The sequence below is a fragment of the Eutrigla gurnardus genome (genome assembly GCF_963514095.1).
Source record: "Eutrigla gurnardus genome assembly, chromosome: 15".
NCBI lineage: Eukaryota > Metazoa > Chordata > Actinopteri > Perciformes > Triglidae > Eutrigla > Eutrigla gurnardus.
The window spans coordinates 19,042,732-19,070,114 of NC_139938.1; the positions used below are offsets into that span (position 1 = coordinate 19,042,732).

Consider the following 27,383-nt stretch of genomic DNA (forward strand, 5'->3'; position numbering starts at 1 on the left):
ATGTATAATCTAGCTCTGAACATAACTTATTTACCATCTCACTACTGTAACGAACGTTTTTATGCTGATGACACCATCTTCTATGTCGTTGGCCCCAGTCTACCAGACTAAATAAGTGCTTTTCACCAGAACGTATTCCTCTCTGTGGAAACTAATCCACACCTTCACTATTGTTTTACTTGATCTGATCCCTCCGCTTGGATAAAGACTGAAACTACTGAATGAATGGACTCGGCTTGTGTTTTGTTTTTTTTGCATAAGTGAGTCCTAATGACTTTATTGATCCTCTGACCTCTCCTCCAGCACCACCATCAGGTCAAAGCATTAAATGTGACCCCATGCTTTGGTTTAGGAGCACTCACACAATAGCTGACACTTTGAAATATGTAACTATTTATTTTATTTATTTGTAATGTCTCTCCTGGTGATTTAATATTATTAATACTGAGTGATAAATCATAAATCTGGATGAACTCTCTAACAGGTGAAGTCTACCGGTGTGGACGGGAGATCAGCACCACGGACAGCTCCCTACGCACCTTTAAACCACTATCCTGCAAAACTCTCCTTCCCATCTTTGCCTGCCAGTAATATAATGTCTTTAACATGCAGGTTGCTTGTATAATTGCATTCTGTCTTATCACCACACGTGTCTCCGCCCCTCCCGCCCTCCTCTCTCTCTCTCTCTCTCTCTCTCTCTCTCTCTCTCTCTCTCTCTCTCTCTCTCTCTCTCTCTCTCTCTCTCCCTCAGTGTTCTCCTATGTCTCTCTGCCAGCTGAGGGTGGCGGCCCCGATGCCTTTTCAGTGTTTGAGGATGGAGGAAAGAGAGGATTAGTGGCTCTTCTTCAGTCCGGTTTTCGCAGAGAGAGAGAGAGAGAGAGGCAGCGTCTTGATGATCACAAGCGATGAACCTCAGCAGGGACGTTTTCTTCATGGCAACGGAACGGCGTTAAAATGACTCGGGGAGAGAATCTGCCGCACAAGGTATGAACGCACCTTCCTCCCCTTCCTTGTAGCGATGCTGCTGATGGTTTAATGTGATCGTGCGTGGGGGTTAAACGATGGGAAGGATCGTTACATAACGGCGCGAGGCGAATCAGAGATTAATTAAGAGCGATTACATGAATATTAATTGTAGGCGACAGAGGGATTTTTTTTTTTTTTTATTGCTGTTGATATGATGGAGGAAGATGGGAAAGCTGGTTATAAATGGAAGCAGAAAACCTGGTAGGAAGGTGTTGAGGAGGAGAAGAGAGGAAGAAAAAAAATGTTCCGGGCTGGAAGAGACTTGCAAGGCCCCGCCGGCCCTCACATCCCCCCCACGGGAGTCAGGTCCTCCACAAACCAGCCATACTGGTGCATTAAAAAAAAAAAGGCAGAAAATGAAGATGGTTATTATTATCTGGATCACCGCCGTCTCCATGACAACGGGAAATCTCCAGCCTGTTAGTGTTGATCTCTCCACTTCCTCGCACCTGCGATCGCAGCATCCCCCCCCCCTCAGTCATCTTTAGCCCAGCCTCGCTCCATAATATCACATAATAACCATGTTATGAGGGAGATTCCCAAACAGATCTGTGGCAGCTAGTTTATCCTCTAACCAACTAATTCAGCTCAATAAAGTAGCCTTCAATATCCCTATATATATATAAATATAATAAGAAATAATGAGTAGAATAGTAAACACAATTTTTTTAATTAAAAATAAATTAAGATACTTAGAATTTGCAAGCATAAACATAATATTTCAGAAATTCCTTGTATGTTTTCATGCAGAAATCTCAATCTGTGAATCAGCTAAATGTCAGATAAAAGTGTAGTTAAAGTACAGTTTTCTCTCTGAGCGAAGGTAGGAAGTAGCACGGAAAGAAAATGCATCAATGTGTACTTATACACAGTACTTGAGTCGATATGTCACATTCCAGCGATCATTATAGACCAACGTTTTCAAAATAACTGCTCATCAACCTATTATATCAAATTTAATAAATTAATTACATTTATTTATGAATTCATTGTTTGTTTATTTACCCGGGTCTTGTTTGACATTGAGATCTCATTTCTGACAAACATGGTCTGTACATATTTCATAACAACAATTAAACAACTAATTAAAATGATGAAGCTTTTAAAAACACCAACAGGAATGAAATAATCTGAGGACAGCTGGAAGGTAAATAACCAGTTCTAGATTAATACGTCCTGTACATATCCACATATCTACGGATCAAACTGGTTGTGTATTCTAGTTACAAGATTTATATCTGAGGTGCTTTGGCAGTAAAATATCATGTAACAACATCAATTCTTTTTATGAAATTATATATTTAAACAGTTGAAATTAGTCCAGTTAATTTGTTGGCAGCAATCTCAAAAAGATAATTTCTTATCTTTATTATTATATTTTGAGGTATATACTTGTACTGAGTATTTCCATTTTATGCAACTTACTTACTCCATATACATCTCAGAGGGAATTATTGTACTTTTTACTCCTTTATTTAACAGCTATATATATATATATATATATATATATATATATATATATATATATATATATATATATAATCATATCAAGTAGCCTGCCTGTTTTCTGATCTCTTGTCATTTGCATTTGACACTGTTCGCTAACAGCAGCAAGTGTTGAGTTTGCCTCAACACCTCCCACTCGCATGAAAACTCAACACTTCCCGAACAGATGTTTCACATTAAAAGCCTCCAGGGTTCGACGCCAACAAGCCAACCTCTATTTCCCTGACAGGCTTTTAATGTGAAAATATTTGCTCCCTTTCCCTGGAGTCAGTTTTAGTTCCCCCTGTATTCTATGCATGTGTGTGCTGTGTGCAAACGGACTCTTTAAGGCCAGTGGATGGTCTTGCAGGCTGCTTGATTTTGGGTAATTGGGCTCCGTGCACCTTTTTCACGAGCAGCATTAGTGGCTCACGATGCTGTTTTTTTTATCATCATCAGTAGCCATGTTTCCATCCAAAGTGATTCGAATTACTGGGAAATGCGCATTAAAAGAAATTCGAATCATGTGTGTTTCCATCAAAAGAACGGACTTTGGTGAAAACTACAAATTCGCGCGAGTTTTCTAAGTCACGCGAGATTTTGGCATGGCAACCAGCCTGTAAACATTCCGTCGTCTTCCTGCCGGTGACACCGGCTGGACCGGCCGGTGCTTGGGTGAGGTGCATGGGCTTTTCACACAGCCTTGTGGGCACAAGTGGCCCGAGTTCGGCCGTGTTCAGCTGTCTGTCTCCCGGCTGGTTTGCGTGCTGCGCGTCTTGGCGTTTCGCGTTCGACGGAGAGTCCGCCTGTGTGGACTCGCGTGGGGCTGGGCGGGCCGGTGTTTGACCGATGTCCGAGGGCTTTTCAGCAAGCTCTGACGGTGAGAGTCCCGACAGTTCGGCGTGGTTGAGGTCTCTATTTAAATGTCAAACACCGGAAGCATTCGGGGTGAAAGTGCGCTACGTCACACTTGATTCGCATACAGCTGTTTCCATCCCATTCGAATCAACCAAAACCCGGCCATAGCGAGCGTATTTAATTTTGTGCGAATCAGGGGATTTTAATGCGAATCACGGCGTTTCCATCATCATTTTCCGATGCGATACATCTAGATGCGCATCTAAACAGCTGATGGAAACGCACCTACTGTCTCCTGAGAACAAACTCACATAAATACCGTGATGAGATTTTTAACGTTATTACAACGAGACGTCCGTACTGCTCGTGCTCAGCTGTGTTTTGTGTTGTGGCTAAAAATAACATGTTTCTTATTGATCGAAGCTGAGGGTCAGTGATCTTCCTACTCGCCGTGTGTCATGCTGTAATCAGCACAGCTAGCACAAAGCTTGTTACTTAAAGGATGAGAGAATTTTTTTTTGTTTAGTTAGTTTTGGCATCTGAATTCCCTGTTTGCTGTTTGTAGCATTCATCATGGCTCATGGACGGCCACACTTTTGCCTATAGCTCATTTTGAGCATTACTCTGCATTAAGCATGGTCATTCCTTGGCCTGTGATGTCATACTTTCCCGATACGTGAAGGTGGGAATTTGCAGTAACATTGTTTGAATGTTTCTATTCAGTAAAAAGCTGGTTGTGAATCAAGCCTCCGTTATGTAAACACATATTTACACATGCTGCAGATCCAGGAACACAGTGCTGAGCGGTTGGAGTCGTGTTACTTTTAGCTCTATTTTGGGTCTCCACCAACTCCTGAGGGAAATACCTGACTCTTCAGCTGCTAAATGCCCCCCCTTTCTCCATAATTCATATCCTCTGTCATCAGTATATGTTATTTTAAGTTTTATGCTTTAAACCATTTAGAGCAACGTCAAGGAATTTGTGTCGCCACCTCTTTGTGTCGTAAAAGATCTCGATCGGCTACTGCCTTCATTTGTTTTGGAAGTTTGGCTTATTTTTAATAGCTTGTATGCACGCTGTAAATGCATATATTGATACATGTATTTTATACATCAGTTCAGCACGTTGAGGTTTGGGTTTGAATATTTTCTGTTGAATGACCGACTGAGGTTGATTCTTGTTTTCACCCTTTTTTTTGGTTTTTGTTTTCTGGTTTTTGTTTTTCTCTCTTTGCCGATTCAGCCATAATAACACGCCCACTATGTATTGACCTGCCCTACCCTGCCTCTGATTGGCTCACCGTGATACTCTTACCCTAATCCTCACAAATCCCACTGCTTGTGTGTAAACCTGACCAATCCAATCCAACAACAAGGCGACGAGTTCGGAGGCAGAGCAGGGCCGATCCTAGAAAAAAATTATTTGTGATAAATATACAGAAATAGCCGATCTTCTTGCTGATAGTCTGGTTTGTTTATGTAGATTATATAAAGGCATTGGTATTAAATTGAGACGGTTTTGTAACCACTTAAAAACTCAGTGTAGTAACTTTAATGTGAAGTACTTTAATATATATTTCACTTCTTTACCGTCACTCCTGTAATAAACACGCTCTAAACAAGCATTGTGTTTCCATTCACACGCATTCATCTGTTTGAAAAAGACAATACAAAAAGCATCCAGATGTTACATGAATGCCAGATTTATGTCCAACAATGATGGACGGAGTTCATTGTTCCTCGCCGGGCTTCTCTCAAAGCAGGTGACGCAGATGAATGTTATCCAACCGCTGTGTTTGTACCCTCATCCAGTACATTCCTGCTATATTGTGAGCACTTGGGTAAACTGAGCTGTGCGTTGTCATGGAAACCAGCCCTGCTCAAGCTCATAATATTCTCCTGTGAATGGAGAGCAGAACGGCTTCAACCCAGCCATTTGTTTCAGTGGTTAGAAAAATAAATTAATTAAACAGTGATGGCTCATCGTAAAGGAGATCAGAGGCTTCACATGACGAGGAAACGGTATTTCATAGCTGTTGGATTCGATTTTTATTATTTTATTGCATTTTTCTTCATCAAGCTTGACTGCTGGAGGAATGTGTTGTGAATTCAGTTGTAGGAAAAAGTACTTTTACTTAAATAACTGTATCAATACTGCAGTGAAAACAAATTATCTGCTTTGTGTATGAATAATATATAATATTACTGGATTATAATAAGTGATTAATTCATTTGTCGATCACTTTAATGTTGCAGCTGGTAATATTGGCACTCGTTTTTAAGTACTTTATACACCGCTGGGTACTTTAATGCATAATCATGGTTTTATTCCTTGATTTATATTTTGTATTAATAATCAGAATCAGCAAAGTGACCAAATCTGTCAAAGAAAAGTATTGGAAGTAACAAAGTATAATATTTGCCTGGAAAATATATTTAAAAGTAGGTTAAAAATGTAAAGACTTGTGCAAGTATACATGTTCTGAAATACAGATGTTCACAAGTACATACTACAGCAGAGATCTTCAACAGGGGGTCCTGGGACCCCTAGGGGTTACTGTAGTTACTGTAGGGTCCCCCCCCCCCCCCCCCTACACACATGACACACACATGACACTATAGGCTTCACTACACATTATTATTGGCTGGTTTAATAAGGAATACAGTTTTATATGATGTGTAATAGGGGGTCCATCCACCGGGTCTCTATCAGCCTTGGGGGTCCTTGAAGACCTCTGGGTTCCTATTACTACTAATTACCACCATGTTTCTTTCTCCCGAAGGCTTGAATCCACCTAGAAACCACATGGAGCAGGATGTGGAGAGCAGGGTCATCAAACAGCCTAAGTTGCCGAAGCAGGTCCAGGAGGACCTGTCCAATCAACTGGCGGAGCGGGACCGGAGAAGGAGGAGCCAGCGGTACGTCCGGAAGGACGGGAAGTGCAACGTCCACCACGGGAACATCCGAGAGACATACCGCTACCTGACGGACATCTTCACCACGCTGGTGGACCTCAAGTGGGGGTTCAACCTGTTCATCTTCGTGCTGGTGTACACCGTGACGTGGCTCTTCTTCGGCTTCATGTGGTGGCTCATCGCGTACCTCCGGGGCGACCTTGAGAACCTGGCGGACAAAGGGTGGACTCCGTGCGTCGATAACCTCAACAGCTTCGTGTCGGCGTTCTTGTTCTCCATCGAGACGGAGACCACCATCGGCTACGGGTACAGGGTCATCACGGACAAATGCCCCGAGGGGATCTTCCTGCTGTTGATCCAGTCGGTGCTGGGCTCCATCGTCAACGCCTTCATGGTGGGATGCATGTTCGTCAAGATCTCGCAGCCCAAGAAGCGGGCCGAGACGCTGGTGTTTTCCACCAATGCCGTCATCTCCATGAGAGACGGGCGGCTGTGCCTGATGTTCCGAGTCGGAGACCTCCGAAACTCGCACATCGTGGAGGCCTCGATCAGAGCCAAGCTGATCAAGTCCAAGCAGACCAAGGAGGGGGAGTTCATCCCCCTGAACCAGACGGACATAAACGTGGGCTACAACACGGGCGACGACAGGCTCTTCCTGGTGTCGCCGCTCATCATCTGCCACGAGATCAACCAGAACAGCCCCTTCTGGGAGATCTCGCAAGCCCACCTGACCAGGGACGAGCTGGAGATCGTGGTGATTCTGGAGGGGATGGTGGAGGCCACAGGCGAGTCTTAGACCTTGTATTTCTGATGGTATCATGCATGGATTAAAGTAATGGGTAAAGTCAGTGGATTTAAAGTTTGGGTAAAGTCTACTCTGAGAAAATAATTGTAGAAAAACACAAATTTTGGTGTTATGAGCTTTCCTAATTTTTGTGTGTAGGGTTATTTGGGAAGATCATAGCAGAACCACAACCGCTGTATCAAAACTATACACATGACATCAGTGGCTCTGCTGCCTTAAATTACCATTGAAATGATTCATTTCACTGTCAACATCTGGGCTGAACCAGAAGTTAGGGCATCTGCAAAAGTAGTGAAGGGTGAGATATTTAGTACATAGAGTGCTGCAGGGTTGACATATTTTTGTAGGCCAATCCGGTTACATTAGCATCACACTGGTTTCCTGACAATAAGGCAATGCTCTGTAGCAAACATTCTTGCACCGCATCTTCACAAATTAATACAACTTTTTTAAGACACTTAAAAGACAAAGGAACCTGAAAATGTGAACTGATTTCTGGGTTTTTAGGACTCATTCCTGCAGCGCTCTGAAGCTGTAACTCTCACCTACGATCTTTGTTCTCCCCGAAGTGTGACGTTATTTATCCCACATGATCCCTTAAACACAAACCCCTCGTCAGTAAGTGATAAGTCTTCTTGTATTCATATTTTTAGCCATGCCAGCAGCATCGATTAATGGCTTCATCAGTATTTCAGCCGATCCGCTGCTTTGGCCCGGACAGAAATATCTCTAATAACTATTGATGGATCGTAGTTTTTGTCCCCAGAAGATGAATCCTACTGACTTTCCTGTAGCGCCTCCACGATGTTGGCATTTGTGCTTTTAAGTCAAAATGTCTTAACATCTTTTGGCTGGATTGCCACAAAACTTGGTCCACAAATGGGTTAATTGTAATAACTTTGTTTTCCTCAAGCATCATCATCAGGTCAAAGTTTCAATTTAACGAAATTCCCACCTGTGTGTTGTGTTTACTGCTAATTAGCGAATGTTAGCACGCTGACATGATAAGATACGATGGTGGACATGGTAAGATGCCTGCTAAACATCAACATGAGCAAATTAGCATTAGCATGCTGATGTTAGCATTTAGCTCAAAGCACCACTGTGTCGCGGCACCACACAGCCACCAGCGTGGGTTTAGTGTCTTTATCTCGTCTTATCACTTTTATCATCGTTTTCATCACAGGATTTGGAATTCTCCCCTTTTTGTATTTTTGAGGCTCAGTTTGAAAACGGTCCGTTCCATCGTTGCTGTTGTGTGGGGGAGCAAGTAGGGCATCCGGCATACTTTTAATATACTTTTTGAATTTGCCAAGATATAAATAATTATGAGGCCAAACAGGGTTCATGTTGTAGCAGCCAAGCTCCCTGAATCCATGGCAACATTAAACTTAAATTCCAGTTTATTTATGGGAATAAAATGATACCATTAATACCATCAGCTATGTGTTGAGGCTAAAATCTGACAAATTAAACAAAAACTAAAATACAGGTAAAATCTGCTGTTTTAGTTTGGTAATTTGTCACCCTGCTTTCCAGGCATGACGTGCCAGGCGAGGAGCTCGTACGTCGGCAGCGAGATCAAGTGGGGCTACCGCTTCACGCCGGTCCTGACCCTCGAGGACGGCTTCTACGAGGTGGACTACAACAGCTTCCACGACATCTACGAAACCAACACGCCCGCCTGCAGTGCCAAAGAGCTCGCCGACATGACCAACCGCACCCGCCTGCCCCTCACCTGGTCGCTGGCCAGCAAGCTGAGCCAGCAGGGTCTGCCGGAGTCCGAGCGGGAGGCTCCGGAGACCGAGACCAGCCTGGACCACCAAGGGGATATCCCGCAGCAGACGGAGAGGAACGGAGACATTGCCAACATGGAGAGTGAGTCCAAAGTCTGATTGGGGTTTGAGGTCCATGATGAGATTACTGTGTTCGGGGCGACACAGGTGAGAGTTTTAGGGACCAAAACGAGGATCAATGAGCACAGTGGACCAAGTTTTTCTCAGCGATTTCACAGTTACACCCCCCCACCCCACCTCCACCCCCTCCGAAAAACACAAAACGTCGACATGTGGCCTCACCGCTGAACTGGAAAACCCTCTGCGGGACGTGCATGTTCCAAATGTATTGTGACGTCCTCCTGATGAGATTCCTATTATTTTTTTTATTAAAAAATATTCCTAGGGGCATTTGCATAAGTATTTTTGTACATACTATAAAAAACGTTTTGAATTCTTTGTTTTGTTTGCGGTGTGAAGATTTGACAAGATGTTTGATACTAATTACTTTTAGGGTTAGTTCTGTATATTCTCTGCCTTACTGTATGTATACAAGCTTTTATTATTATTATTATTATTTGTTTTTTCAAGAAATATATTCTAGCATGTATGAACATTTTATCTGCAGTTGATTTATCTTGTGTTGTGTATAGACTGTAATGGTATATAAGGAACACATACATCTCAGTGGATGCAAACTATAGTTGAAGCCAATGACAAATACGTCTCCACGCGATAAATGTTTGTTTACGGTAGCGCTACACCATGTTTTTTCCTTTAGAAGCCACGACTTGCTGCTTACAGCCGGGTGACTTCAGACAACGGCCCTTTAAAAAAAAAATGCATCTCATCACTTTTTTGCACATTGGAGGTCTCTGATGGAGAAGGTTAGTCGCTGTTTAAGTCTCCAGAAATCCCTCACATGTCACCTAACAGTATCAAAGACAAATAAACAATAAATTGCATATTATGCACTTGATGAGACCTTTTATGTGATTATTGCATCTGAATATGTTTGTTTCCAGTGGTGGAAGAAGCTCTTAAAGTACTCTCTTCACATTTGAAGAGCTGAAATCAGGATTTATTTCAAATTTTTGCACTCAAAAGTCATCAAAATGGTTTCTGTTAATCTGCTCACCTTATCCTCGTTACCCAATTAGGCCTCACAGTATTTGCACAGTTAATGACTCAACCTGAACCTGTTGCTGTGTTTTGTTGCCTGTTGCTCTTCACCTCCTGGATTCATCGGCTCCGTCCTTCCTGCTTCCCCGGTGAGTAATCATTCATTTCAGATTTCTTTCGCTCAAAATCTGCCAAGAAAAAGCTTTAAAAATGATGATTGGTAATACATGAAAACAACCTAAGAGTGTATAAAAGCAGCAAAATTAGTGGATCTACAGAAAATGAATTGACAACTACTTTGATGGTTAATTTAATGGTATAATTATCACCTAAAAAAAATTTTTTTCTTATTTTTATTTGATTGTTTTTAATAATTGTAATGCATAAGTAAAAATGGGTTGAAATGAGTTCCTCCCCATCAGTTTTTGGAGATAATAATTGTCATGTTAATCCACAATGGATATAATTAGTTAATAATGAGCTCCACCTAAACCGACACTAAAATCCTGCTTTTACATTAATGCACCACATTTTTCTACTTTAAATTCTCCTGAGCATTACTTTACACTGTCATTGTGACAGTATTTTTTTTACTGTGTGTAGTATTAGTACTTAGCATCTGAACCCGTCCTCCTGCAGCCCCTGAAGAATCCAAACAGTCAGTTAAAAAAGGGAAAAGTTTCCATTTTTTTTATTTCACCCAAATAAAAAAACATGATATAATTAATTAAAATTTCAAACAAATAGCATTATCCACCTTCACTCACCTTTTAACCTTTAGTTTAATGTGGTCCATTGTAAGACTGTAGTTTAGTTCAGTTTCTTTCATTTTCAGACCAAATACGACCAGAAAGCATAAAAACAAAAAATCTGGTCTTTCAAGTAACTTCATCTTAGATTTTTAAAAACTGTTAGTTGTAAATAAGAATTAAGAGGATCGTTTTAGCTAGATAACATCCTGTTAGTCTGGATTAGTAAAACCACACATGCCAAGCTTTTAATTCACCACTTAATTCAAATAGTCTCGAGCCAATGAATGGACACGAAGACGAAAGCAGTAATTTGGCAGCAGTTCCAATCGGACAACACAAGTCCGTTTAACGCCTAATATCATACACTACATCACAGAATTACCAAATTAATCAACATTTAAACACATTATTTTCTTTATCATATGACCATTTGTTCATTGATTCAATATAGAAGTTATTTATGCAGGAAGCCTGTGAAAATACAGTCTCTTAAAAACATAACCCATAGTTTTAATGTTTTAAAAAATAAAAACTGAAAGGCCTCTTTAAGTTAATTGGATACTTGATGATGATGATGACAACTGCTCCAGAATGGTTCTGTTTGTTCCTAATGTGTAACAGCTGGATTCAATTGACAATATTCTTATGTTGTGATATTCAGTCAAATAAAATAGTGTTGGAGTAAAACTGGCCTCATTATGGCTCATTTCATAATAGCCTAATGTATAATATATTCGTGGGTTATAATCATTAATGCAAAATGAAGATACTTAAGTTATACCTCAAAAACTGACCTCAAGTACAGTATTTGTGTTTGTTTTGGACCCTGAGGCTCTTCCCCGTCCAGAGAATATGCTGTTAATTTGTATTTTAGAGTTAAATTCTATTAGATTCTCTGTTGCAAATAATAAATACTGGAGTGTGACCAGCCGCAAGAAGGCCTTTCATGAAATGTTTCTCCTCCCCTTTCCCCAGGCCCCGCCTCCTCGCTACCCGGCGAACACCTGCGGCGTGAGCGGCGGCGGCAGGTTCTCGTTGTCCACGTCGTTGTCGTTGTCGATGGCGGAAACGTTGCGCGACACAACCTCCAGCGGGTATTTCTCCAGGATGCCGTGCACCTCCCGCTGCACGCTCTGGGGCCAGGAGAGCAGGTCTGCCTGCAGGCTCTGCGCCGCCTCCACCAGCGCCTCCTGCCGGCTGCTCAGGCCCGACAGCGCCTCCAGGTTGTGGTTGAGCTGAGCCAGGACGGGGTTGATGGGGGGCGGCGGCGGCTCGGCGCGGCTCCATTCGCCCTCGGAGCTGTCGCATCGCGGCGAGGCCTGGCCCGACATGTAGCGCTGGAATTCCTCCGGGGAAAGGTTGAGAGACTGCGCGTCCAACTTCTCGATGAAGGCGGCGGCACAGCACTAAAAAAAACACGCAGGAGAACATGAGAGCTGAATAGAGTCAATTTCTCCAAGTACATTTACATTTAACCCTAACCCTAACTGCAGATATACAGCCTCCAAAAAACATCACATCGTAATGCCAAATGGTTAGTTCCACCTTTTATGTTGGAACCACTAATACAGAGGAAGAGAAAAAACAAAGAACATTTTGATTTTTGTCTCGTAAACCTACGACAGCGTATTTGGGCCATTGTAGGGAAAAAAACACAAAAAAACGAGAGGGGAGCAATATTTAGAGGAAAAAATGTTGCAAATTTGCAATACTAACACTCAACATGCTATGCTAGCTATGTTACCATGAATGTACATTTATTTTCTTAATGAATACATCCCAACGTTCAGGTCCTTAGGGTGATGATGTTGATGGTTATTGTTGGTTTTATTTATATGAGGCCAAATCATCATCTTATGGGTGTTTTATTGATCGGGAGCAGGTTGGGCTAGGATGCTAGCGGTAGCTTTCACTTGTTGTCATAGCCGATATATAAATATTGCCCCCCACCTCTCTCTGTTAAGTTGTTATTTCCCTACAGTGGCCCTGATATGCTGTCGTATATAAACCTGACGTGGAATGCAAAGTGAAATGAAAATAAACAGCATATGGAAATAATTTCCCCCTCATTAAATGGCTCACACAGCTACATAAAACTACTCATTGATTTTAGCAGCCTGGTAAAGAAGTCTAAAAGTAAAAGACTCTTAATTATTCTTTTTTATTATTCTTTTTTTTATTTAGAACGATTAAAAAAAACCTACCTATTGTCTTTTGGACCTTTTTGTTGAAGCAATTTCTTTAATCAATGAGAGACTGAATGTGACTCAGTTTAGTCACTTTTGATGTTTATATGTAATAAATAAAATGCCTGGAATTATAAGAACTTCCATCTGGTTTTGAGTTAAGCTCACAGTTATATTTTTATATCGTAGGAGAAGAGGGAGGGAGGTAAAAACCAGACCAGGTTGGTGAAGTAGTATCCGTCCTCTCCCGTCATCAGCCTGCTGGGGTTGCAGAAGCGTGTGATGTACTGGATGTTGGACTGGAGTCGCGGAGGGTTGGCTTTGAGCACGATGTAAATGAGCGCGGGGAGAAAGTCGTCGGCGGAGGCCGGCTCCTCCTTGGTGATCCTGATGGCGCTGAAGATGTGTTTACTGCAGCGCGTGATGCACCCGAGCTTGTCCCGAGGAACCCTCTTCGAGTCCATTTCAATAACATCTGGAAGAGACGACAGATATCAAGGTGAGCGTTTTTTTTATGTTGTTGTTATATCTGTCTCTGAGATTTATGCCTCCGCCACAGTGATTCTGCTCGACGGTTAAAATATATAAGAGCGAAGCCCACTTTAAAAACGAATTAACCCACCTGGGCTTTAAAATCTAACTTTATATTCACAGAACAGCATCCGTCTTCACCACCTGGAAGTGTCAGCTAGCTTCTACTCATTTTAGCATTTAAAAAAAAACGTTTTCAATTAGTTTTTTATGAATATAGTATATAAAACAAATAAGGTAATGAAAATATCAGTTTGTTGTCTGTTGGAGGGGCGTGTCCCTATCTGTGTTTGATTGACAGGTGGAGAAGGTAAACGAACCACATCACATGCAGACCGTGTGTTGTTGGTCGTATAGAAGAGTAATGACATTTAACATTTAAGTGGTATTTGCAGATTTGTTGACATGCTGTGTTAAAGTGTTGTAGCCGAGCAGCTATCACGCTATCCAGCTCCGTCGGCGGGTTAAAGTTCAAGGCGAGACGTGTGTTTGTGTTAAGATAAGGAGGAGACTTTAGCATCGGCTGTTCTCCGTCGATACAGATGCATGCGGATTCCGTTTCAGCCGGACTCCTTGAATGCAGCACGGCGGATGCTCAAGCCCACGCTCTCACCTGTTATTGCTTTGACCACGTTCTCGGAGACTTCGGGGATTTCTTCATCGAAGGAAACGCAGAGCATCTGGATGGTGACCCAGTGTAACGCCCTGCAACACAGAGGACCAATGATTGATTGATTGATTGGCAGGAAGGAAGATAGGAAGGAAGGAAGATAGGGAGGTAGGAAGTAAGGAAGATAGGGAGGAAGGCAGGCAGGCAGGCTTACTTTATTAATCCCATTAAATTATGAAAACATCACCTTATCCTGTTCTGCGTGGCCAAGTCCTTCTTCTCATCGTCGCAGGTTTCCGGACAGAACACGCTCTTATACAGACGAGTCATTATGTACTTTTCGACTTGGTCCATCACCTGCTCCACGGACTCTGAAGAGCCTGGCGGACAAAAAAAAAAGGCTGTTTATCAGATGCCGATGTGGAAACAAACCGTTGAATGTTGTCCCAGAGATCTCTCAGCCGACCTTTAAAGTGACCCATCAAGCGGTCGGACAAGTTCTGGTAGAAATCCTGAACGCACTCGGACAGCTCGTCGGCACCCAGATCCTGACAAGACAAGAGGTCACGAACGCTATGTTATTTTATACTTAAGACTATTATTATGCCGCTAGATGTCAAAATCAGACCTTCTTGCTGGACATGTTCACGATGAAGGCCCGGCACTGCTTGTGGATCTCCCGGCCGGGCTTCTGGAGGTTTTTCAGGAAGTCCACAAAGTCCTTGGACACCTGGTCTGTATCAAAGCTGGCGTGGCGGCTGATCGACGGACTGGGGGACTTGCCCTCTTGGGTTTCTGATTCAGGAAAAGTAACGTTGCAAGACAACAATATCGCATTAATTAGTACAAAACTCCATCAGTACCAGAAATAAACATGTTGTATTCTTTAATTGGGAGAGAGCCAAGGCTAGCTGTTTCCACCTGCTTCCAGTCTTTATGCTAAGCTAAAAGCTAACGCTGCACTTTAAATATTTAAAGCTAGCTTGTATGAGCAATGCATGAAGCTGTAAGTTTGGCAACAAACCGGTCGGACTGGCAGGTTGCTCTAAATGTACCTTTCTTGGGAGCAGTGCGTGACGAAGGGCTGAAGAACTTCTTCACCGTGGTCACTTTACGCGTCTTCTCGTTGGTCTTCTTCTCCTCGAACTTGGAGAAGGGTCCCAGCGAGGCGGGCCCCGGGTGTGGTTGTGGTGCCGTCGACTGGGGGTGTGTCTGCGCTCCATGACTGCTGGCGTACGCCGCCTCCTCCTCCCGCTGCAACCTGGGGAAAAAAAACGGCAGTTTCAATCAGTGGGAGATCACGGAGGTGAAGGCGGGGCTGTCGGCAGTAGAAGGGTCTTACTTTTCTGCCAAGGCCCAGTCGTCCTGGATCTGCTTCTGCCGTACCCGCTGGTACTCCTCCCTCCAGCACTTGGAGCACAGGCCCTGCCACGCCGCGTTGCCATAGTAACCGCATCCCTTTTTGCACAGCAGGTCCGATTGGTCCACGTGGATGCCCCCGCGTCGCTCCGCCCGCTGACTCATGATGCTGACCACGACCAGGAATGCATGAAAAAAATTATGTATCAGTGTATTTGTATATGCTAGAGTGTACTTATGATTACATCAGTGCACGTGACGTGCACCACGCCTCACGAGCACGACTCCAAGTGACCGGTTTGCTGGGAATTCAAACTTCCGGCACGTTAAGTCATGGAAAAACTCTATTAGCTGTTCTTTTCAAAAGGGGGAACTCTAGCAAATGAATGATGACGTTGCTGCCTGAAGAAAAAAACAGTTTGCATGCAAACAAACGTACAAAAGATCAACTTGAAAAGTGGAAATAAGTTATTGCAGGTTTGTGGATATAGTTCTCCTTCCAGTGGTGAGGGGAAGTATTGAAATCTAAACTAAACTAAACGAATGTATTTGACGCTTTTACATAAAGATGTGTGGTTTACTTATAGGATATGATGCAGTACTTATACACCACAAGTATACGCAGTAGTACACACGAATGCATGCGTTAGCGATGTTGCATTGTGTACTTTTACTTTTGATATCATGGTATAATGTTTCTAATTGTACTCCTGGGAAGTACCAGAGTACTTTCTCATTCATTTCTCGGACAGTTAGCTTAAACACAAAGACAACGCTGCGGTGTGTTTTACGTCCTCGCCACCGCGGAGGAGTGACGTCAGCTGAGCAAGTATGTAACAACCCTCGTCACCAACGTGTAATTAAACATGTCATGTACATACCGTGCCGCTGTACTCACCTTTTGTTACGTTTTCACCGATCGGGAGCTCTCACACACACGAACGCCTCCTCCTCTCTCTCCTCTCCTTGTTGTGCGGGATGACGACACGAGTCGAGGGTGCGGACAGTGACGTAGACCTCGCGGGTTTTTCCCCGCGTTTAAAACGTCCGTCCGGTGTGTTTACCTTCAGAGGGAGATAGCAGAGATGTTGGGACGAAGAGTTTTTTTTTTTTTTAAATATACGTGAATGTTTTTTTACTCGGAATGTTGGCACACAAGTCCGTTCACTTCCGCATTAGGGGACAATTCCAAGGATCGGTACGTGTCGTCATAAATGCACCGGGCATGCGCACAAGGAAGAACGACAACTGATTACGGATTTAATCGATTACGGATTCCTTAAATCCTGATATCTTGATGAATGTGTCATGGACGTTTCACTTATCAATGCACTATTAGTGTGTGGTAATATTCACTCTAATACTGTTGTTGAGTGCAATTTTAAACTTTATCTATTTGACAATATCAGTTACTAGTTACTCTGCAGATTCAGACTATGATGACAAAACAATTAAATTAACAAATAAATTGTATTATTATATAGTAGACTTCCCAGCAGTATATCAATTCAAACAATGAATTCAATTAAATTGACTTCCTCCTCCACTTCTACCTATAGGCAGAAACTTTCAACGTATTTATTACCTTCACTGAACAAACTCAGTACTTATTTATTATTTATTTATTATACATTAACAGTACAATTCTAGAATTTACCTACAATATTTCTCTGTGATTGTGTTTGATGAATAATCAGTAATTCTCTTTGACTCTTAGAGCTGAAGGGTTCAAGTAGTAGATCCATCGCTCACAGTGAGCCGGCTGCTTTATTGACATTAAGGTTAATGTTCAGTGGTTCTGTCTGAGTGTAAATGCCAAACTGATTACATAAAGTGTGATATCAGTTATATTTATCAGCTGCTCTTAATCTCAAACAGATGGTCATTAGCTGTTTCTTGTTTTGATCAGTTGGTTTGCTCTTTTCCTACAGGCTGAACACTTTCTGACATACTTACATGACACGCATCAATTTTTTTTTTTCGTGCGGAACCAACTCTTTAAATAAACCCTGAACTTTCATCCCACTTTCATCAAGTCATGAAATGTTGGAGGAAGTATTCAAGTAGTTTACTGTATTTAAGTATGCGTGTGAGGTACTTTATTTGAGTGTTGCCATGTTATGCTACTTTATACTTCTACTCCACTACGTCTCAGAGATAAATATGACATTTACTCCACTATTTGTCTTGACAGCTTTAGTTCAGTTTTTCACCCCTTTCATGCATATTAAACTCAACTGCATTTAAAAGAGTTAAAATAAGCACAGCCTTAAACATCAGCACTAAAATGCAACACAGTGGTAATATCAATACAGAAACACCATTTATAATAAGAAAACAGAATATTTTACTGCACAATGAGTAAATTTTTCTCCTCATAAGAGGTTTTGAATGTAGAACTTCTACTTGTAGTGGAGTATTTTCAGTGTGGGATCAGTATTTTTTTCACTTCAGTAATCTGATAAACAGGTGGAATACATTCCTGTTGATTTGTTGGACTGGACTCCTCTCCGACTGGAGCAAATAAACACCCAGAGGGTCAGAATCCCCAGATAACAGGCAGACGTCAGACACAGCGATGCAGTCATGATCCCGATGGGTCACATGTTGTGCCTTCCTTCTCCGGCCACCGTCCAGGAGCTGTTCTCCGTGGCTCGGGACGCCAGCATCATCCCCGACATCTCCTTGGACCCCGTCCTCACCAGCTTCCTGTCCCTGGACTCCTCGGCAGCTCTGCAGCATCAATACGCCTTCTTACAGCGGGGCATGAGCGGGGAGCAGCAGGCTGCGTTCAGCCTCAACCTGACTGGAGAGCTGGGCGGCAGCAGGGTCACCTCTGGAGGAGTTGGGGTCGTTGCTCTGGCTCTGTCCCTGCTTCTAGACCAGGTCGCCCAACAGGTTTGTTTTTCATTGCTTGGAAAAAAATCTACGTCAGACCTCAGAAAATCCTCTGACAAAAAGGTTGATGTTTTTGTTTTTAGTGAATTATCTTGACAATGATAAGATGGATTTGAGTGAAATTTGGTCCAGATATTCATGTTCCCCAGAGGATGATGCTCCTCTAACGCCAACAGCAGGTTCACATTTCTGCCTTTCATTAAAAATGTCTCAACAATTTAAGCTTTTATTGGAGGGATTGTCAGGAAATATGTTGCAGACAATCGTGTATTACATTATACCTGCTAAAAATCTGCTGTTTCAAAGTACTACAGCACGAGAGCGTGATCAGTGGTGGAATGTAAGTATATTTAGTACTGTGCTTGAATACATTTATGAGGTACTTGAGTATTTCCATGTTATGTTACTTTATACTTCTACTCCACTACATCTCTTCAGGTTATTAGTACAATATGAATAATACATCGAATAAATCATGATGTGTTATTATAGAGTCATCTACTCAGTTGTATATAAATTAATTACAATTAGCTCCATCTTTACCAGCTGCACTAATGCATCAATAATTATATTCCAACAGTTTATTATTATTATTTTCATAGAGACAAACTAATATACTGCTACATATGAGTATTGTTAAGTGTTTAAAAATAAATGTTATTGTAACTTTACTGTGAATGTGTTTTCTGAATTGTTCTTTATTTTTATTGAACTGTTTTTAATTTATCATTTTTACTCTTATATTCTTCTTGTTGTACAGCATGTTGATGGAAAGCACTTTATAAATACATTTATTATTATGTATATTTATTATTTTGATACAGTTTGATTCAAATATTTATTCAGCATTGTATCACAAAGCATGATGCTAAAACAGAACACCCACAAGTCCAGATGTTATCCCACCAGGTCCGAGCAAGTGAGGGGGATCCATCACCTCCGAGGTCCCAGCAGCCTAAGATGATCTTGGGCATTAGCCGCTCTTCGAGGATCGGCTGGATCATGCACAGCTACCTCCGCCTGATCCCCGGCGTCGCCAACGACCACGATAAGATGGCCGAGACCACGGAGCTCCACGACGCCTGGCTGAAGCTTGAGCTGATCGACCACTACGAGAGGATGACCACGAAGAAGAAGAGGATGAACTCAGTGTCCATGCAGCAGTGGTTGGCTGGAGCTGCGGTTCATCTGCACATGAGGATTCACCAGGTCAGTAGAGACACAAAGACGGTGCAGGAAACATTTATAGTCATTATAATGGTTCAGCAATATCAATGCAGCAGACCCAGAACAATCTGCTTCTCTGTTACCTACATTACCCACAATGCAACTCACATGTGCGCAACACACACATTTTTAGTGTAGTCCTCCCCAGACCAGGAGGAGACCAAAAACAGAGCTAAAAGAGTGAGAATCTTGGACTTCAACATAAACATGAAGCCTCCCAATGAATCATCATTGTTGCTAGGTAACTGCTGAAGGTGTGGGAACAGAAACCTGTTAGTCCGATCTTGTTCCCCGCAGGTTCGTCTCCACTCTGTGCCTCTGGGATCGGCCGAGTCGCTGCGTCTGTCCTACAAGACGGCGTTCGGCCGCCTGGTTCAGGCCTACACGGCCTACCTGCACAGAACCATCCAGGAGACTCCAGGACCACGGAGACCCAGAACCAGAGTAGCAGTCGGACCACGATGTAGAACCAATATGAGCTGCTCAAGTAATCTGAGTTTGAATGATAGCCTAGTTAGTATCTCAGGTGATAAGCTCAATGAGACTCCCAATTCAGCTGCGACCGTGAGCAGAAGCAAAACGGGCGAGAACTTTGGACTCAATGTGTCGAACAGAAGAGATGAAATCACTGACAGAAAGACGCTCCTCAATACGACTGCACATGAGGACGCTCAAGGTCTGTTAGTTATTGAGCCGGGGAGGAACGTGAGTCACGATGTGCAGCATCATCCCTGCGAGTCTCCGGCCATACAACAAGCTTTGGTGACCCGTATTATTAACGCCCAGGACCTGGAGCGAAACAGGTACTTTTTCCTGTACCCCGATAAATTCTCCCACGGCCTCCTCAGGCAGAAGGAAGACTTTGAGCTGAAGACGACTTAAACAGTCAACTATATCGACAGGAGATTTAAAAAAAGAAGACAATATCTGAAATAATTTCTTGTTAAATCATGTCTATGATGCTATGAGTTAACTGAAGTGAGTTAACTGAAGCACATTGGTGGAATATAGTACAAAATGAATACAAGTAGAGATGTCTGATCAGCTAAATAAGCTATATACTGTATATATACTGTATATATTTTATTTATATTTTTATGTTTTGTTTATAAATATATATTATTTATAAATATAAAATATAAATATACACTCAATTTCAGATACTTTCAGAGTATTGTATTGCATTATTCAATATGACCTGGTAACAATACATTCTTAGCTTAATCTATAATAATACATTATTTATTTGTTGATTAATATCTTATATTAATTATCTAAATCTGCAAAGTAGCTTACGTTATCAAAAGTGATGTGGAGTGTAAAGTACAATATATATATATATATATATATATATATATATATATATATATATATCATATATAGATACAGAAATACTAAGTACCTCATAAGTAAATGTACCTTAGTTCCCTTCCACAACCATTTTTAAAGGGAAAAAAACGACTGACCGCTAGGGGGCCTCGTTGGTTGAAGCGCACCGGAAACACGTTGGAAGAAGAAGAAGAAGAAGAAGAAGAAGAGTTTCGATTCTTAACAACCGCCGCCCCTCTTTTTAGCCGCGGCTGATGACACGCGGAGCTGCGTGAACTACGTGCACACTTTTAACTTCCGCACACAAATATGAACAGGACGAGCGCAGACCACTGCTGAGCGTTCACTCGATATTCATCATATATATACAATATATATAAGGTATGTTGTTGTCTAATTAATCTCTATATGTGCTTATTTATGTGTTTTTAAACTGGCTAGCGTGAACTCATAACTGTGTATCCCGGAGGTCTCGGGTTTGTTTCCGTCACCGTAAAAACAAAAAAAGCGTCCTATTCAACTAAAGTCACGATATCAGATAATACGAAGAAGATAAACACAAAACAACATAAGAGTTAAATGTTAAAAGGGGGGCCTCGCTTCGCGTTGTAGTCGATGTAATGAGTTTTTTTTACTAGCTACGTAGGTTAGCTAACAGGCTAACAAATGCTAACATCACAATAAGCGATGGAGATACTATGTGTCGACAAACTTACGTCGGTTAAAATAATGAAAATGAACCCGCGTTTTATTGCTAAACTATAAAGTTATCAAGCCATCGCATGTAACGTAGTGTTTGGTGTTGTGTTGTGTTTAAAATTACCGATGTAGCATCCATTAATTACGACGTTAACATTGACAATGCAACGTATAATGTTAAAGTTAGCTCTCTCTCTTTATATCCGGCGTACTTTTCAAAAAACACGATTAGTGTTGGAGTGATGAAGTCCAACTAATGTTGTTTTAAATGCTGACCACACCCAAGCTTACTTAGTCAGCTGTGGTTTATAAAACAATGTGATTTCAAAACATTTACAGGCAGAGGAGTGGTGTGGCATTCTTCTTTACTTAAAGCTATGGTCTACATTCTGAAAATCAGCTGAGCCTCTGAGACCGATATGAAAGAAGCATCCCCCCCAACCAAACCCCTCCACTCTCCAGTTTTAAGTAAAAGGTTTAAGTTTTAAGTAAAAGGGAAAATACATACTACACTATAAGCAAAAAAAACATGCATCACAAAAGCTTACTTGGTCCATCACCTGCTCCACGGACTCTGAAGAGCCTGGTGGACAAAAAAAGATAGGCCGATACTTTATTGATCCCGAGGGAAAGTCAAGCATCCAGTAGCAGCTTACAAAAACACAATATGAAGTACTCTCAATGACTGGCTGTAATTCACCTCCGGACTCTCCCACATACCATTTACTCTACCTACCCTGTTAGGCTACCTTGTGTAATCACTACCAGATGTACAGACTAAAGGAAAACATCTGCCACACTGTGAAATTCCTGTGGAATCGATACACGTGTTCACTAGATTTTTAGATTTTTATGTAAAACATGTCAAAATGAATACAGAGTATCATACTGAAAATAAAATGGTACACAACTAGAAATCATAGAGATATGTGAATACATTATTGTTATTATTATTTTTGTTGACATGTCTGAGAAGGAGTGGTAAGAAGTATACACTTATTTAATCCAACCCCTTCTCCGTAATTCATATCCTCTGTCATACATTTATTTTATTTGATGTTTTTAGTGAATTCTTTATCATTGGATCGTTTTGGTGATCCTTATGGATAACAAATGAATATACACTTAAATTACAAACGGTAAACCACTTTGCTGTTATGATGTTTCTGGCTGAATATTTTAATTCAATTAAATTTTATTGATAGTGTCGTATCACAACAGAAGTTATCTCAGGACACTCGCAGCATCACCCAGACGCAAGCGTTACAGCGACAGTGGCGACCAAAAAAATATATCATATGTTTGTTCTGTAACCATGCAACAAGTCAACCCTTTTATGAGCTCGTAAAAAATGGCATTCGCAGCTTTTCTTTTCAAAGAGGCTTGTTAAACAGTCTCAACACGGAAGGGAATGTTGACTTTACACATTCATATTCACTGAGCAATTACCCCTCAATGATGATGTAATTTGGACAGGAAGTTTCTGTAATTAATTCTTATATTGAAAGTGATTCAAATCTAATTAACTGTGGCATGTTTTGAGTGATTTATGCTAATTTTCTTACAGATTTCGACAAAATGTCGGACTCTGATTCTGACAATGACTGGGAAGGGCGTCGGATGAGTCTCGTGAGTTATTCAACAAATTCTCAGAATAAAAGCATTTTTCCAATATGTTGTTATTTGTCTATATGTCAATGATTACTGTGTTTTTTTCCCCACAGAAACTTTTCCCACCAGAAGCCGCCTACGGTCCAACAGGTAAATTGTTTTCTAATTACACCATTCATTTGAATACCCAGCGCTACAATACTGTGATATGCTAGAGTCTCCTTTTTATAGTATTTACTTAGTATTTGATTGAGTATTTACTGAATAATCAATATTGCACTTTGTATTCCGTAATTTCCAAATGCTTTTTGCTGACATGGATTTATTTTTTAGAGGAGGATTTCGAAATGTGGAATCGGATCCCTATTAGAGACAAAAGAGAAGCCGGACAGCTGATGAGAGTTCACACCTACTGGCTTCCAATTCTGCTGCAGCGCGAAGAAAGAGAAGCCACTGCTTGCTGGGCTTTAGACTTAGGTCTGATCTCAGAGTAGGTAGCATTAAGGAATCTGAATATTTGTTTAAATCCGCTTTAAAACACTTTAAACTGTCAATGTTTAGACTGTTAAAGAGTTTTCAACTGTGTCCTTCCAGGGGCAGCGACGAAATAAGTCTGAAGAATCTTCACAGGATAGAAATATTGGAGGCAATCTTAAGAGCCCTGGAGATTGGAACTGTAAGTTGGCTGTAGTAGTTCTGTTTAGTCGAGGTAAAAGAGGAACCGAGTATGAGTATGCACGTTATATGACATAATGTATTCCACTCTGTTGAGCTACGCACAGACTAAAAGCCCCGCTGCCACTAAACCGCCTTTATGTTCTCTGTTTCAGATGAACAAGGACCAAACAAAGCATGTTGTGTCGATAAGCAACATGTTCAACTTGGTAAGTCGGGAATAAGTGATTGTGTGCGTTTGAACCATGGCATGCAACTTAGGGCATGGCTGCCTTCTCTAGCTTTAGGTTAATAGTTAACTTTATTTTTATAACTCCTATCATACATACAATGTGGCTCAATGTTATGTACATTGTGTCTTTGTCAGTGTCATTATAAGGGTCAGTATTTTTGCTGTCTTTCGATCCTAATAGTGACATACAAATGATAATCAATTCTGTCCTGTGAGATGCAGAGATTCATTTTCAGTTTTAGCAAATGATGAATGAAAAATAAAATAAATGATTCGACTGGTGCTCCCCTAGAAATGTGCCATTCAAACAAACGAGCATCAAACCTATTTTGCAATAGAATTAATACGTACATGTGCTCTCATTGCCTTTGTCATTAGTAGAGATGTATAAAAAAAATCGCTATTTGACGGCTTGATCTGACTTTGTACCCCTCAGCGGTCCTCGGGGTCTTTTGAAGATGCTATTCACTGGTTGGAGCAAACGGGAGAGCCTGATATCGTCCATCGCATCCGGGATCTCGGCCCTAAACACAACTGCTTCACGGTCTTGCATCATACCTTCATAGAGTGTAAGATACAAAAAACATTCAAGAATGCTTCATTTAAGGATGATTTATTGTCATAATGCAGCACAGGGATGCACAATAAGGTGAAGGTGTCGCCAAGACTTTCAAGACAGTAAAAAAAAACGATGACAAAACAAAAAAACAGAAGTAAATTCCTGTGATGGCAGTTTTTAAATTTGCACCAGGATGCAGACGAGATTCTCCGTTTTATGGAGTCACGAGACATTTCTTGTAATTCACAAAAAGAGGAAAACCTAAATGGCTACAGTAGTTATCGCATTTTGCATTCTCACAAATGTCATGATGTGGAACACACACATGCATATGTGTTTAAATTGAAGCCTTAGAACTCGTATGTTGATTGTTAACACACACACTCCTCTTTTGCTTTCAATCAGTTACTCATTTTTTTATGCAAATGGCGACCAACTTGCAGAGGATAATGCAGACACTGAAATCTGGACCAAGTGAATATCAACTAACGGTAAGACATCATAGTCTACAGGCTGTCCTCCTGGTTCAACCAGATGTTTGCTTAAAGATGCCACTTTCCTGGAAAATGATGGACACGTATCTGAGCAGCTTTAACCAGAGAGTAATTGCTTGTTGTTTGACATTAAAGACATTGAGCAACTATAGTATTTATTTATAGTATTTGCAATACTTCAAATTGATACACAGAACATCTGCATTTACAACAAGACTTCACAGTGAAACAGCATTTAGAGCATCTTTAAATTCAGTAATGTGACTTAAACCCACAATCAGAGCTTGGCACTTACAGATTCATGATTTTGTCACATAAAATCACAAATAAAAGTTGCGAGGCGTTAACTCTACTGTCCTTACTGATTCCCTTGTGGTTTTGTCATGTTCCTCGTCCAGAAATGTGAAGAAATGAAGTTAAAAGGAAATGTGTACTTCCAGCACGAGCAGTATGAAGACGCTGTGATGTTTTATTCCTCAGCCATCAGATATTAGTAAGTTATTATTCTAATATCATACTTTAAAAAACAAAAATGTGTTCAGTTGTGAGATTATAATTTGTGTTTTTTCAGTATGAACAATAATACAATGAAATATGTCCTCTTCTGTCTTTGTGAAGCTTGGGTTTTTGTTCACACTGTCTGGCACCTCCACTATAATTAAAAAACATCGCAAATTATAGACTTCGGGGCTGATTTAAAACCTCTTCATCTCTACCAGCAAAACGATTAACTTAACCTCACAGACGGGATTCATTTCAGGGTTAATTGTATAAGATTGTATAAGTCTAACTATTAAATTGGGAAATCTGTGTTACTGAATTTAATATCTTCTCCCTCCAGCCCTGACAACCATATCATTTATGGAAACAGAGCGCTTTGCTATATCCGCTGTAAGAAATATCTGTAAGTACCACTTATATCTTTTTATTTGTAAACAATTGAAGTAAAGAGCTTTCATTTGAACGGACAGGGTTTTAAAACTCCCTTCATAATCTATTATAACCTGTCATTTTTATTTTAATATTTAAGTTGTGAGAGTTTTCTAGTCGTGTGAAAAGTGCTCCGAGATAACTTTTGTCGTGTTATGACACTAATTTTGGATTTCTACAGAAAAGCAGTCGGTGATGGAAAACGTGCGACTCTGATAAATCCCCTCTGGGCAAAGGTACGTCGTTTTAGGGGCATGTAACTTCACACTGTGATTTGCTTCAGACTCAAAGACAAATATTTAAATTAACTTCACTATGAATTGACAAAGAGCCACTGTGGATATTAAATATATATTTTAATGGCACGACTCTAAGGTCAGTCTATCAGCCTGTCGTTCCACAACTTTGGTGTCAAACTGAAATATCTATACCATCCAATTTATCATATATTCAATGGTATGAATATGATTTAAACATTAATTTCCCCCCCTCAGGATGAATTGTAATTACTTTTGTAATCCTCTGAATTAGTCAACTACTTTGTTTTAAGGCCAAATACCTGCAGATCTAATTGGCCTCAACTGTGTTTTTTTGTTTCGGACTAATTGGTATTTGTTTGTGCTAGCCAGCCCTACGGAGCTTCGTGCACCACTCTGTTTGAAAATCATGATCATACTGTGTTTTTTTTTTTAGAAGTTGATGCATGTTTTTGTTCGCAGGGTCACTACCGCTACTGTGAGGCTCTGTTCTCCTTGGGAGAGATCAGAAAGGCCATTCATGCCAACTCTATAGCCAGGCGGCTGTGTCGACACGACGCCGAGGGAATCAAAGACTTGGAACAGCAACACCTGAGGTTCAGTGAAACACCAGCCGCCAAAGGTATTTTTCACTGCACTCTTTGTCACGCTAACAGCAGCACTTTGAATTATATCGATTTTTAGTCATCTGGGGGACAAAAACCTATTGCATCTGGGGCGCCAGGGTAGCTCAGCGGTAGAGTTGGAGCCCACGTACCGAGTCTTAAGTCCTCGCTGCAGCGGCCTGGGTTCGAATCCTACTGCCCTTTCTGCGATGTCTCTCCCCCCTTTCTCTAAATAAAATAATAAATGTCATGGATTAGCAGGTCTGCCTTCTCTGTTTGCCATCCCCACATTAAACTGGTTTGTGTGGTTTTTTTTTTTATTGCAGTTGGACAACCTAAGAAAACCCAGAGTAAAAAGTATGTGTGCTACTTGATACACGTTGTACACACTTTATTAATAATCGCTGATGAACTTAGATTTTTTTTTTTGTCTACAGTCTGG

At 41.2% G+C, this 27,383-nt stretch overlaps 3 protein-coding genes across 3 annotated transcripts in view; 2 read left to right on the top strand and 1 right to left on the bottom strand.

Annotated features, from left to right (window-relative positions):
• The first annotated feature begins 783 nt into the window (after positions 1 to 783).
• LOC311026176 (G protein-activated inward rectifier potassium channel 2-like) lies at positions 784 to 9,826 on the top strand. Its single transcript, XM_084029556.1, has 3 exons — positions 784 to 984; positions 6,153 to 7,070; positions 8,630 to 9,826. The coding sequence occupies exons 2-3, from the start codon at positions 6,176 to 6,178 to the stop codon at positions 8,983 to 8,985; spliced, it is 1,251 nt and encodes a 416-aa protein (XP_083885682.1). The 5' UTR covers positions 784 to 984; positions 6,153 to 6,175; the 3' UTR covers positions 8,986 to 9,826.
• An 867-nt stretch (positions 9,827 to 10,693) lies between these two features.
• rabgef1 (RAB guanine nucleotide exchange factor (GEF) 1) lies at positions 10,694 to 16,475 on the bottom strand. The gene is made up of 9 exons (XM_084028109.1): positions 16,324 to 16,475; positions 15,409 to 15,594; positions 15,122 to 15,327; positions 14,695 to 14,861; positions 14,533 to 14,614; positions 14,314 to 14,446; positions 14,070 to 14,161; positions 13,144 to 13,400; positions 10,694 to 12,145 (listed from the first exon to the last, which is right to left on the bottom strand). Exons 2-9 carry the CDS (start codon positions 15,588 to 15,590, stop codon positions 11,729 to 11,731), a joined length of 1,536 nt encoding a protein of 511 aa, XP_083884235.1. The 5' UTR covers positions 15,591 to 15,594; positions 16,324 to 16,475; the 3' UTR covers positions 10,694 to 11,728.
• A 1,507-nt stretch (positions 16,476 to 17,982) lies between these two features.
• The window catches only part of ttc3 (tetratricopeptide repeat domain 3), a gene marked incomplete at its 3' end in the record, with an annotated part of 108,572 nt that continues 99,171 nt past the window's right edge, over positions 17,983 to 27,383 (top strand). Inside the window, exons 1-16 of the mRNA XM_084028184.1 lie at positions 17,983 to 18,323; positions 19,233 to 19,532; positions 19,848 to 20,416; positions 21,918 to 21,928; positions 23,146 to 23,207; positions 23,303 to 23,339; positions 23,523 to 23,679; positions 23,784 to 23,865; positions 24,020 to 24,073; positions 24,533 to 24,665; positions 25,061 to 25,146; positions 25,548 to 25,642; positions 25,991 to 26,053; positions 26,261 to 26,315; positions 26,799 to 26,958; positions 27,268 to 27,377. Coding sequence (XP_083884310.1) covers positions 18,012 to 18,323; positions 19,233 to 19,532; positions 19,848 to 20,416; positions 21,918 to 21,928; positions 23,146 to 23,207; positions 23,303 to 23,339; positions 23,523 to 23,679; positions 23,784 to 23,865; positions 24,020 to 24,073; positions 24,533 to 24,665; positions 25,061 to 25,146; positions 25,548 to 25,642; positions 25,991 to 26,053; positions 26,261 to 26,315; positions 26,799 to 26,958; positions 27,268 to 27,377 — 2,286 coding nt within the window. The 5' untranslated portion in view covers positions 17,983 to 18,011. The remainder of the gene's footprint in view (positions 18,324 to 19,232; positions 19,533 to 19,847; positions 20,417 to 21,917; positions 21,929 to 23,145; positions 23,208 to 23,302; positions 23,340 to 23,522; positions 23,680 to 23,783; positions 23,866 to 24,019; positions 24,074 to 24,532; positions 24,666 to 25,060; positions 25,147 to 25,547; positions 25,643 to 25,990; positions 26,054 to 26,260; positions 26,316 to 26,798; positions 26,959 to 27,267; positions 27,378 to 27,383) is intronic.

Bases quoted from the DNA above. Each gene is read 5' to 3' on its own strand.
- rabgef1 (XM_084028109.1), bottom strand. From the start codon at position 15,590: ATGAGTCAGCGGGCGGAGCGACGCGGGGGCATCCACGTGGACCAATCG. The intron at 14,862-15,121 runs GTACATTTAGAG...TTCCTGAATCAG, and splicing joins ACGCACTGCTCCCAAGAAAG to AAACCCAAGAGGGCAAGTCC. The intron at 14,615-14,694 runs GTCTGATTTTGA...TTGTCTTGTCAG, and splicing joins TGAACATGTCCAGCAAGAAG to GATCTGGGTGCCGACGAGCT.
- LOC311026176 (XM_084029556.1), top strand. From the start codon at position 6,176: ATGGAGCAGGATGTGGAGAGCAGGGTCATCAAACAGCCTAAGTTGCCG. The intron at 7,071-8,629 runs GCGAGTCTTAGA...CCTGCTTTCCAG, and splicing joins GGGGATGGTGGAGGCCACAG to GCATGACGTGCCAGGCGAGG.